The 12,959-nt window shown below is 39.6% G+C and overlaps 1 protein-coding gene across 8 annotated transcripts in view; it reads left to right on the plus strand.

Moving 5' to 3' along the window:
• Positions 1 to 11,984, plus strand: part of SLC1A2 (solute carrier family 1 member 2) — a 168,091-nt gene extending 156,107 nt beyond the window's left edge. For all 8 annotated transcript variants that reach the window (XM_025266221.3, XM_006062355.4, XM_044929258.2 and 5 more), the window contains one exon: positions 2,318 to 11,984. In XM_025266221.3, coding sequence (XP_025122006.1) covers positions 2,318 to 2,389 — 72 coding nt within the window. In that variant the 3' untranslated portion in view covers positions 2,390 to 11,984. The remainder of the gene's footprint in view (positions 1 to 2,317) is intronic.
• The last annotated feature ends 975 nt before the right edge of the window (positions 11,985 to 12,959 follow it).

Genomic DNA, 12,959 nt, shown 5'->3' on the forward strand with positions numbered 1-12,959 from the left:
TCTCAGCATACTTCTTAACAATATTGTACAGGACAAGTTTTGAGGAAGATTTGTAAACATGGGGATAGTTTTAGATTTCAGACTTCCCAGATTTTTTTTTCCCTTAAAGGACATCAAGCATATCAGGACAAATTCATTTCATTTTTTAGCAAACAATTCAACCCCCAAAGGAAAATGTTGGTCAGCTCTCCCTATCACTAGGAAATAAGCCCATGAGAAAAGAAACTGTGTTCCTATTTATCACTGCTGTGCCCTAAAGCAGTGCCAGGGATGCAACGGGCTCTGCAGAGATATTTACTGAGTGTATCCTTTTAGCATCCTGACTCTATGCTTTAATTCAGATAATTTTTTTTTTTTTTTTTTGCTGGGCAGTTCCATAGAGATAGTGGCTTAGTCTCTCTAGGTAATTAACCACTGAACCAACCACTCATTGGTGAATTAGTGTTTAGATAATCAAGTAATGAAACTGAGCAGGTCATGAAAATAATGAAATGACCATATTGGTTTAATGATTATTCACTGTTTTCACTTTTTAGTTAAGTGATTGAGTTCAGCTCTGTGAAGATCGTGAGGTCAGGCAATTGACTCTTCTTGTTTTTGACCAGTCAGCTGGGTTGACACCCATGCACAAAGGAGGCAGCCAGAGCTACAGAGATGAATTCGCAGGCTTTACCCAGAATATCAGAGTTACATTTACTCCTGCCTTTGAAACTCTTTCTGGTCTGTTTTGTTCCATTGTTTTAAAATCTGAGTTGGGGACATCAATGCTTTCCACCAGTCCTCTACCCTTTTGGCTTTTCTATTACCCAGGTGTTGGGAAAGAGCCGGGTGGAATGGATGGGGGTAGTGGAGTCCCCACTTCCTTTAATCCAGTCAGAAAAAGGGAATGCCCCCAAAAAACTGCTGTCCCAGCTACTTTAGAGACAGAGGTCTTAATATTTGAAAACAATCCCCCCCCACCACCCAGGTTCTGTCTGGTTTTCCAAAGGCACCACACTGAGATTTATGATGCTGCACAGCTATTGATCTGGTTCATCGCTAAAAGCCAAATAGGCCTGTCCAAGGTCATGGTGAACAGGCAGCTTGCTCCAGGCAGGCAGTTGGTCCCTGGCAGTCTTTCCTGACAGTTCACTGAAGGGGAAACAAATTTGCTGCTGCTCTGGTCACAACTTTAACCATTTTAAGCATTGTGATGTCATGTTGGTCTCTCTAGTTTCAGACTCTTGCCTTGTAACCATAGTTTGAAATAATGCAATGTTTTTTATTTTAACCAGAATAACTGCATGTGATGCTTACATTTGCTTCTTGCATGGTCTTTTTTTTTTTTTTAAATGGAGGCTTCATGGGGACTGGTGGAAGGAGTAGTTTTTATTTTCGTTTGCTTGGTTCATGAAAGGCATTTGGTTTTCTGTCCCTAGCATGTTTTGTGTGTTCATAATGCATGTGTCTCCCTTCCACTTGGGTAAGAAGAAGGTCAGATTTTTTTCAATCATTGCTGCCATTTGTCATGTCTCCATGTCCTAATGCTTCCATAAATCCAGTCTCTCCATTATGTGGAATATCAGTCGTGGGTTTAAGTTTGCACATGACGTTGAGGACAGACAGATGGAAGGTAAGCTAGGAAAACGATTTAGATGTGGAGGGGGAAACCTCCCATTTTGTGGAAGGGTTCCGTTTGCTTAGAGCCCGGGAAGCATAATCCAGACATTCTGGTGATTATAGTTGATTAATAAATGTCTGCATTGAAATAATTTAGATTTACTGATCCCCGGCTTTTAATTCCCTTCTTTTCTTCTTTCAACGTTTAAAGTCTGGACAGCTTATATGGTGGAGCCAGACCACCACGACTTCTGATTTTAAAATTGGACATGTATAAAATCCACCCGGGCTCATTGAAACTGAACCTTTCACGTGCATGAGTAGAACTAGATGCTGGTTCTGGATTTTTTTGTTTCTCTGCGGTTGTCTGGAGTAGCACGGGGTACTATGTTTTAAGGACTGCGTTATTGTGTGGTGAGTCTATGGCTAATTAGACCCCCTCACAACCCTAAAAGCATCATACAAGTTATTTATTCCCCAACTTGCAAAGTCGCTCTAGTGCTTCAGATACCTCCCCAAGGCAAATATGCATTTTTAAAGTGTGCAAATCATTGTTGAAAACCAAGACCAGCTTAAAATCAATTTGGAAAGAACAGTGTCTAACATTAATATTTAAGTTGCATAGTAGAATCTGGGTCTGGTGCTCCTCCACATAACCCCTGGGGTGGTTTTCTGGTTCATGACCTGTAAGTTGGATGTTGATGATAATTATTTTCAGGTTACTCTGGCAGCCAATGGAAAGTCAGCCGACTGCAGTGTTGAGGAAGAACCTTGGAAACATGAAAAATAAGGATATGACTCTCAGCAAATTCTTGAATAAACCCCCCAACGTATCTTATGGTAAAAGAGGATATAAACAAGCTTTCTTTAAAAAGAAAAAAAATACATCTATTTCTGTTTACTTAATCTATTAGCTGAGGCTTAGAGGATCTGTTGTGAGTCAGTGACAGGCACGGTGCTGTGTGTCATTGCCAAATAATGCTTCGTAAATGTCTCATTTTCTCACTTGTATTATTGTTTGGATGCTGCTGGAGGAATCAGTTTGAATTGAAGACGTATTCTTGCCAGCTTCCCTTTTCTCTCAAGATGCAGAAGCGTGGGTGCTCTCTTTTCCAGGAGACACAACTAAAGGCATGTGGCACATTCTGGGGATTTGGAATAATGAGCACACACTTGGTGTGTTACTCTTTGCAGTGTTCTCCAGCCTCACCTGGTAGCACACAAGAGATCCTCTTACAGCCTTTGTAAGAAATCCCCTTCAACGTCTTAGAGCGTTTGCCCTTGTGTTGGTGAAAAGAAAGTACCCATCTTAGGGAACTCTGACAGTTTCTCTTCTGTTGAATTTCTCTCTTTAAGTTGAATGACTAAATGTTTCAAAGAGAGTCACATTTGGAGCCATATCTTAAAAGCAGCCTATTACGGAACCCGCTGAGTCTCTGCCCTACCCCACGTAGTCTATGGGAATAATTGTTGAATTTCAAAGTATGTTTCATAACTTGCTCTAAATTTGGTAATGGATTAGGGTGTAGCTTACATAGAATTGCTGTGTATATTGACAACACTTAGAGAGCACAGTCAACACAAATTTTAACCAGATTCAAATTTGTTTGTGTTTGGGTTACATCACCTTGTATAGTGAAATCAAGTGAGATTATTTGCTCTATGTTTCACTGTCTTTGTTTTGTCCATAAAATTCTTATTTGGGTTTCTACCTTAAAAAAAAGACATTCTTCATCTCCAAATTATTTCTGTCATATTCTCATCAGGCTAAAAGACTTAATCATTTTACTGTCCTCACAGATGGAAAACAGTTATGTTGGCTGTGGCTCTTCTAATACTAATCTCATGATAAAAGCAAAACCAAAACACGATTAGTCATCTAATATGTAGAAAGCTTTTTGTTATATTTTATCAAAGCACCTAAAACCAATTACAGGGCATAGTTGAAAGCAGAACCCATCTTCCTCCCCAGTGTTCTCTGTGGAAAGAACCAGAAAACAAACATATGTGCGAAATCCTATAAAGGTGACATTTCTACAGCAAAGTCAAGGCAGCCTTGAACCATAGAGGAGGGGAAAAGGGTGGCTTTACGGAACTTCACAGACGGAATCTTTTCCAAGCTGTGGAAGTTTGCGGGGATACGTAATATAATACTGGAGTAACTCATCAGTGCCTTGCATGCTGGAGGCATCTCCAAGCTGCGTTTTCCAGTGTCTGTACTATCATTGTCTACTGAATAACCCACAGTATTTTCGTAAGGTGACTCTAAGGAATGTTGCAAACCTTGGTCCAATGTGGGAGCAGGGTGGTCATCTGAGGCCAGCAGATGTGTACTGAGATATTCATGGATAGTTGTAGAGTCCAAGTTTTCACAGGAGAAGGTGTGTATGGACATCACATGCCCTTCATTACCTACTCCTTGTGACCTTACTCTTTCATGTAGGGAAACTTTGAAACACACAAGAGACATGAGAGTCTAGTAGTTTTGTCTCTTAACCCTAGTTGGTTTCTTTTTTTTAATAACAATCACTATTGACCAGTATTAAGTAGCTCTTTGCTTTAAAAAAAAATAATGCATTGGTCTTCATTTTCATTAGATGGACAGTTAAGAGGGTGGCCAAGGGCTTGCTGAAATGTAGTAGTGGCAAATGCATCCTTTATAGTAGACGTCATGGGTTGTAGGGATGGTTCCTGGATTTAACTGTGAAACTGTTAAGGAGTCTCTTTAAGTCGGGCTTCCAAGGGCATTTTTTATGGTGAGGAGAAGAATGTAGCTGTCCATCTAGGAACTGGTGGTTTTGTTGTTTAAGGCCAGCTTAGCGCTTGAACATACCGACAGGCTGCTCAAAGGAGCAGTCTCAAGATTGTCTTCCAAAGATTCTGCCTGAAAGTCTTCCATGACTGCTTGTCTTCAGTTTTTTCCTAGTTATTGAGTTAGCCTATATATATATATATATATATATAAGGGGACAGTGTATTCAGAAGAAACTAGTTGCTCAGCTTAACAAAGCGGGTTTTTCTAGTTTGAAACTGTATGCAGTAAGTTTCATGAGAATATCCTTAGAAAATCGGTTTATTTGGAAGTTCAACAAATCAGTTAAAAGTAAGCAATTTCTCAAATTCAGGAGTAGCTTGAAAACCCAAGGTGTATGTAGAACGGACATGTGACTGTGTCCTCTGGTTTTTTAGGCCTCTCTCATTCTTCTCATGCCATGCCCATTGGGGTTTCCTTGTCCAGCATATGTGCCATAAACAGGACAAGTAGATCCAGAATATACCTCTAACAACCACTTTCTAAACAGGATATTATAACTTGTCAGTTGTATGCATAGATTTGTTTTAACAAGTCAAACACAAATATGAATGCTTATAACACTCTATTCATGTTTGATCATGCATAAATGTTACATTTGTACACAGACATGGCAGGCTAGATATACACACTGTATCCTGTAAGTTCTGTTAAGTCAGGGCTTTGGCAACATCATTTTTTTATGGACTCATTTACTATATTTAGGAATCAGAATCATTTCAGGAGAAAAGCAAGTAGACTTTTATTCTCTCCTTCCTCCTTTATGTCCTTTGAAAAACCCAAGTGGCATCACCATTTGATTACCTACTACAATTCAATGAATCAAGTCCTATTCATGAAAAGAATGGAGTAGCTCTCAAGGCAGAGCTTTATCTTAGACCTTTGGGGATGTGCCTCCCATGAAAAGAGCATCAGAAATTGAAGGCAATTATCTAAATCACTTAGATCTTCGATATAAAACTTTAGATGGTAAGTTCTGAATTAAGTAGTTATCAGATTTGATTCTTATTGTTGGGAGTGGAAACACAACCTATAGCCTGCAGAATTACCATGTTCCATAAAATATAAATATTTACTTCTCTTTAACTACTCATCAGCTTGGATGTTCAGGAAAGTCTAAAGAAAGGTTGCCAAAATGCCTGGTTTTTGGATTTGAACTGGTGGATGCTAAGAAAGGCTTAGGGGAAATTCAGTTTATGGGGAGATGTACTCTTGGTCAGTAAGGTCAGGGATCCCAACAGCTGGTTAATTAGGAAGTCTCAGATCATTTCCACCTGTGCACAGAGACATATGTCATTTGCGAGTGTATATCTAGTCAAGAAGCCACTTTGGAGTCGGGTAGAAAATCCCATGGACACAAGGAGCCTGGCAGACTACAGTCCTTGGAGTTGCAAGAGAGTTAGACACAACTTAATGACTAAGTAACAATTCACCTACCGGATCTCCAGAGGGAAACCCAATCCTGCCCTGTTTTTGCAAATACCACACTTCCGTTTGTTCCCAATAGCAAAAGGTATGGTACCATATTTCACTTTTGTCTGAATCAAGGGTTCTGTTTGTGCTATGTTTTCCGTACAAAGAGCGTTAGAGAATTAAGGCAGTCATCTAGAGCATGCAGATCTTCATGATCTGAACCAAGTAGCTGTTAGAAATTCAGCAGTGAATTCAAATAGGTACCCACATGTTCAGAGAGAATTCTCTATCATTCAGACTCTTGATAAACAAGCCTCAGCAGTTCTTGCCTGGTGTGATGACTAAATGCTCAGAATTTATACCCAGTGGAGGCGGCCATTCCCACTTCATTACTCTTCAGTGCTTGGGGCCATACAGTCGCACGGGTTGCTGGTTGGGCTTTGCTTATTTTCCAAATAAATTCATTCCAAGCCAAGGAAAGGGACCAAGTGGGATTTTCCAATTATATAATACTTGCTCTTTGAATACAATATGATGATCCAGGAGCCTGAAAAAATTAAGGTTAAAAGCAAAAGGCCTGAAGGAATTTTGAAGTGAGAGTTTTATAAATCTAGTTGTCAAAGAAGATAAATGGTCTCAGTATCTGGTAATTTTGTCTAAAACCAAGAAGGGCCACTAAGCACCAACCCAGACAGGTTGCATTATTGGCAGGTTGGTCTCCTGGGATGAAGTGAGTGCAAAGCTATTCAGACATCAGTTGCTTTTGATTTTTTTCTGAAAAGAAAATTCAACTTCCGCTCTTCCTTTTCCTCTCTTCTTATTCCAGTGATCATTGTTGCTCAATTTAGTAAATGACCATCCAAGTTAGTGCAAAGGTTGCTTTTAGAACAGATGACAGGGAATCTTAACTGAGTAGTATCTAATTTCATAGCACAGCTAATTTAGGAAATAACAGAAATAACAGAGATGAGGAGAAATAATGCAGTTAGGAAGAGAAACATTTGACTGAGACTCTGCCCATTTTTATTCATACAACTTACACTAATCACTTTACACATGAGCACCATTGGGGGAAAAAAAAAAAGACAGGCTAGATTTAATTATTAAAACGCCCATCCATTCCTAAGAAACCACCATATAATTATCTCTGCTTTAACTTCTTTTTCTTGAGAGGCTTACTACTATGAGTGCATGCTAAGTCACTTCAGTTGTGTCCGACTCTTTGCAACCCTATGGACCATAGCCCACTAGGCTGCTCTGTCCATGGGAGTCTCCAGGAAAGAATACTGGAGTGGGTTGCCATGCCCTGCTCCAGGGGATCTTCCCCACCCAGAGATTGAACCCACGTCTCTTATGTTTCCTGCATTGGCAGGCAGGTTCTTTACCACTGGCTCTGCCTGGGATACTTACTTACTGCCATAACACATTACTTATTTATATTGTAAGTCAGAGGAGCCCACAATAATGAATAATCAATTTGGATTTTTCTCATCCCCTTTGGGAGAAATTAAGTTCAAGCCTCTCTCTTCATTTGATGTCTTAGAACAAGCTTGGAAGATGGCCATGTTCATCTACAGTTTGGTGTTTGGGAATACAAACCAACCTCCTTTTACAAAACTGTCCTTTACTTAATGTGCTCTCCTAGTAGAAATAGCCATTCAGCTCAGGGAAAAATGCTGCCCCAGTCACCATGAGGGGCCAGGATGAATCTGTGGCCTCCCTCAAGGTCTTGCATCATTCCTGCTGTAGCAACAGAGCCCACACTGAATACCCAAAACACACAGTTTCCTCCAGACAGTCCTAATTGCCAACCCAGTATGGGAATTTGGGAGCCTTTGGCAAATCAACTTGAACACTCTTATGAAATTTGGTGCAAGGCTTACACAATAACAGCAGCTGTCTGTAAATACCTTCCTTTCCACCAGTACTCAGACACGCACATCCACATACAGGGTGGGATCGAGCCAAGTCCTTTCTTTGGAAAGGTTTGCAGGGATGTTTGATTGAGTTCATTTTCAAAATTTCCTCTTGGTTTGTTTTCACTGTGGTCATCCCATCACAGGTGGAGAAGGTCTATCTTACAAGAGTGGACTTGTATTGGTGATCCTAGATCTTCTTCTATGCCCAGAGTTTCTAAAGTGAATAAGATGCATGGTCTGTCTGCAGGGGGCGTGTGACCAGCCATGACCTTTGAACAATCTCTTGAATATTATCACTGCAATGGGCTGCTGTTTGCATCCTTGCTCTTTGTCCAAACTTCTGCTAAATACAGAATAGGATTTGTATTACTGTGCCACGAGCACTTTCATTAACACAGACCTCAGCTCTGTAAACGTGGGGCAGAGAGTGTACAGCTAGTACTGAAAGGATAGAGTTAGTTTCTGTTTGTTTAAATTTTTCATGCAGAAGACCTAACACCAGAGCATCAATAAAATATATTTCTTAACTGACCCATATAAGAGCATATGAAAAAGTAAGAGAAGCCCTCAAGTTCTTGTTTCATTCACTCTGAGTAACTACTGATCAGCTTGCCTATATCCAGCCTTGCCTCACTTTCTTACCTCTGGAGCATGTATCCATTTTGATATATTTTAAAGTCCTTCTGATTGTTATACAGGGCCCTTTGGGGCTGAGGATAAAGCCTGCTACTGAACAGATCCCTGTACCTTGAAGAGTCAGCACTTGACCTAGAGCCCAGGTAACAACAGGTCTCCAATTTCTCCAGAGACACCCCTCATCCCTGGGTGAGTGTTAGAACGTAACTTATGACCATGACCATTGTCATCTTTCCCCGTGGAGGTGGGGATGATGCAGTGGGAGCCTCACTCCTTCTGGGGTTCTGTTTCTTCTCATGGCAACCTTGTAAGCTGCCTAAAAACAGTCTGTTGCCTTTGGTAGGAGAGAAATGCACACATTAGCCTAGGAAGTTAGTTTAGCCTATCTCTGAGGTTTCACCCCATGGAGCGAGTTCTCTGAGATGTATAATCAGAAATCTGGTACTCTGGTTTCTTACTTCCCCAGGAGAGTTCTCCTTCTTACTCGGGTCTCATCCTTTGGCAGCCAAATCTTTCCATAAATGACCTTCACTCCTTCCCCCAGGAAATCTCAGCATTACATTTCCATGTTGCACAGGACAGACCAGGTTATTTGGTCACTCTAGAGATTTGTATATAAAAAGATACTTTTGTGAGGATTTTTGTATATTGTTTTTCTATTTGTTTTCTATGGCTCGAGGAGAGAGCTGGCAAACTGTGAATCTAATTTGATCTTGCTGCCAGCAGACATATTTTGGCTTCCTGGTAAAACTTTATGTTACCAAGGACAATATATTGCCTTCTGATCAGTATTGTACCCTCCAAAATTCACGGATTCCTCCAATCCAACCTTACATTCTTATTTAAACAAATCCCTGGGCTTCTTTGCTGTTATTTATAAAAAGCATGAGAAAACATATTTAGAGTCCTGGATAGTGTATATTTAATATTGATTTAGCCTTTAATAATGTTATATAGGTTTGTATCTATTCTTCATAAACCATAAAGAACTCAGTGTAGACTGAATGGATCTATTTAGTATCTGTAATTTTGCAGACAGATATTTTCTTACAGTATTTTCTATATAACCACATATGTAGAATTACAACTAATTCAAGCACAAGACATTTCTACAGCAATTTAGAGCTGTCATTGTTTCCTGAGCATACAGTCACATTTGAAAAATGTAAAAACCCAGTCCTTTGCGATGCAATGAACAAAATGACCATTAAAAACAAAGAGTCAGTTAAATCCTTTAGCTGGTTAGGATATGTATAATATTTAAACAATTAGGCTTTTTAACTCAAGGAATGGTGCTGACTCTTTATTTTTGATACCACGTCTTGTTTTTCCACCTAAGCATTCTAATTTTGCTTTTCTCCAAGAACATGAAAAATAAGATGATAATAGTGGAATCCTTCCTAATAATTTATGTGAAAATTGGCTTAGGAAAACTTTGGATAGCAGAGATTGAGGGTGAGTGTGAGGAAGCCAATCAGTACAGATTTGTTGCAGTTCATTCTTGCCAAGCAAATTGGTAGTAAATGTCACATTGTTAAGTGAATTGAGCACATATTTTTAAGGTTAAAAGAAAACACATTAGTACCAGCTGTGAAGCAATACTCTATCAATGGGGCTTAGAGTCTCACTGAAATTATTCAGAAGCAGCCCAGGTAGATTCTGTCCTCAGGTGAGTAGCAATCTATGTAAATTTCCCCCAAAGGCAAATCAATAATCACTGCAAAGACAAGGAAGGGTCTTCCTTCCGCCAAACACAGTTTCTGATAATATGATTGTAGGGCTAGTATTTTTGCTATGTTTTAGGAAATAGATACATAGAAAGTGTACTGGTGTGTATTTAAATCCACTCCTCATTAAGCAATCAGATTAGATGTGCCCTCAACTGGCAACAATTATATCTGTGATTTTCAAGTACAGATAGCTGTCAAGCATGAAGTTCTTGTGTATACACAGTAACACATGGTTCACGCATGAAGAAAAGTGCCTATGCACTTTGTGTAGCTATAATGTAGATATCTATGTGTAATTTCAGTGAAATGGTATATAGATGTATTGTAATTTAATTTAAATGTTATTTTTGGCTGTTTATCTAAGTGCAGTAGACATGTTGATTAATGTTTTGAAAATCCTTCTTTTCCTTCTTAGATAGCTAGTGGTAAATCATTTCTCCTCTTTCTTAAAGTGACTTGGGAATGTATATCAGTGAAGAACTTATCTGTGAATCCTTTGTACTGATGATTGGTTGAAAGTCTGTGTGTATCCAGTATCTTTGTAAATATGTGATTCAGGGCAAGGGGGTGTTGGATATGTGTCATGATTCTTAGTCAAAGGTCATCTGATGTCTATGTAGTGCCCAGTGAATACATCTGTGGAACTTTTGATTATCTAGGCCTAGGTAGATTTAGAACAAGGACATTTATCTGCAGCCAAGACATTTGTATTTGTTGATGAATTGAGCTCAAAGAGACGAAAGGTTCATCTGCTGAGCATAGGCATGTTAGCATTATGTCTATAGGTTAAAGGTCTGCTTCTTTGGTTGCCAAATACCGATCATCATGCTCATGACTTAAAGGTTGTGAAGAGCCTTGTCCCTCTTGGTTTCTTGAGTTGGGGTACAGGAAAGACATTCACTAACTGCCATGCAGGTAAAATCCCATGAAAGCACACTTCTGGTAGTAAATTGCACAGCTGTCTCTAGAAAGAGCATGAGAAGCACAAGCATGGTCAGTATACTCTTGGGGGATTGCAAAAAAAACAGCTAGTGAAGCACAGATCCCGCATATGTGAAGGGAGTAGGACCTCTAGCTTCTAGGCTTTGTGTGTGTGTTTCAAGTGTTTGAAGAGAAGGTTAACTAATGCAATTATATACTTGCCTCCCAAACACACATTCTAATTATCACTGAGTTGAATGCTATGAGGTCTATAGCTCCTGTATCCCCCTTTTCCTTCTTTAAGGACAGAGAAAAATGACCATGTGCAGCTGGGAACACTGAGTGTTCCTCTCTTTTCACAAGAAATGTGAAGCTTAGGAGATCCTCTGAGGGCACAAATCATGTTAATTTTCAGTGTCTACTCCAGAGATTGGAGTGAAAGGATGCAAGTGTGAACAGGCACATTTTTTTTTTTCTTGAAAATGTGGCTTCTTCAACTTGTGTCATATTCAGGATGGAAACCTTACTGAAAGAAATCTAGCCTTTAGGTAGAATTCCCTTTGAAGATTCTTGTGTGTGTCCAGAATGAAAGATAAGAGTAATTGTTTCCCTCACATTCACAATCCTCATTGATCTAAAGTCATGTAACGTAGAGCATCTATAGCACATGGGTTTAATGAATGAAAAAAGATAAAAAATTTCAACTAATTTTGGGGTTGTTTCTTACATATGGTACTAGGAAATGCCTTGTTGGCAAAGCACATATTGGGTATTTGAAGTATTTTACTTTCACCTTTAGCTTTCTTACAATGTGGACTGATTACTGTAACATTACATGTGTAAAATAACTGGATATTCTTTATATACTGGAAATAATCTTTAAATCCAATATTTCACTAAGTGTTTTAACTTTTATGTATATATCTCTCATTAATAAATGTGGATTCCAATTTCTCTTGGCTGTTGACTCTCCTTCAATTCCAATTTTAAGCTAGTGTTTATTACATAGTAAGTGTCTCCAGTGTTCCTTTTAGAAAAATTTGTGAATTGAAACCTACAATGTCTAAATTAATATTTTCTAGGAAGCCTAAATATACAGTGGAGTTACATCTTATGCTATAAAGTTATGAGTTGGACAAAAATGGCATATAATCAAAATTAAGCTTGTGAATCAGACAGTATGGGTTATCTCCCACAACTCAGGAGCTTAAAGCAACCAAGGTTGATTTCTTACTCATATGATATGTCCATCACTGTTTGTCTGGGGGACTTTGGTCCACACCATCCTCACTGAGGGAGTCTGAGAGAGACTTTCTCCTTGTGCTTCTGCCCTTACCAAATGCAAGAAGAAAGGAACAGGGCAGATCTTACACTGACTCCTAAACCGCCCTTCCAAATGCTGTGTGCCTCAGTTCAGTTCAGTTCAATTCAGTCGCTCAGTCGTGTCTGACTCTTTGCGACCCCATGAATCACAGCATGCCAGGCCTCCCTGTCCATCACCAACTCCTGGAGTTCACTCAAACTCATGTCCATCGAGTCAGTGATGCCATCCAGCCATCTCATCCTCTGTCGTTCCCTTCTCCTGGTGCCCCCAATCCCTCCCAGCATCAGAGTCTTTTCCAATGAGTCAACTCTTCGCATGAGGTGGCCAAAGTACTGGAGTTTCAGCTTTAGCATCATTCCTTCCAAAGAAATCCCAGGGCTGATCTCCTTCAGAATGGACTGGTTGGATCTCCTTGCAGTCCAAGGGCCTCTCAAGAGTCTTCTCCAAAACCACAGTTCAAAACCATCAATTCTTCAGCGCTCAGCTTTCTTCACAGTCCAACTCTCACATCCATACGTGACCACTGGAAAAACCATAGCCTCGACTAGATGGACCTTTGTTGGCAAAGTAATGTCTCCGCTTTTTAATATGTTATCTAGGTTGGT

Source organism: Bubalus bubalis, chromosome 16, assembly GCF_019923935.1.
Source record: "Bubalus bubalis isolate 160015118507 breed Murrah chromosome 16, NDDB_SH_1, whole genome shotgun sequence".
Classification (NCBI taxonomy): Eukaryota; Metazoa; Chordata; class Mammalia; order Artiodactyla; family Bovidae; genus Bubalus; species Bubalus bubalis.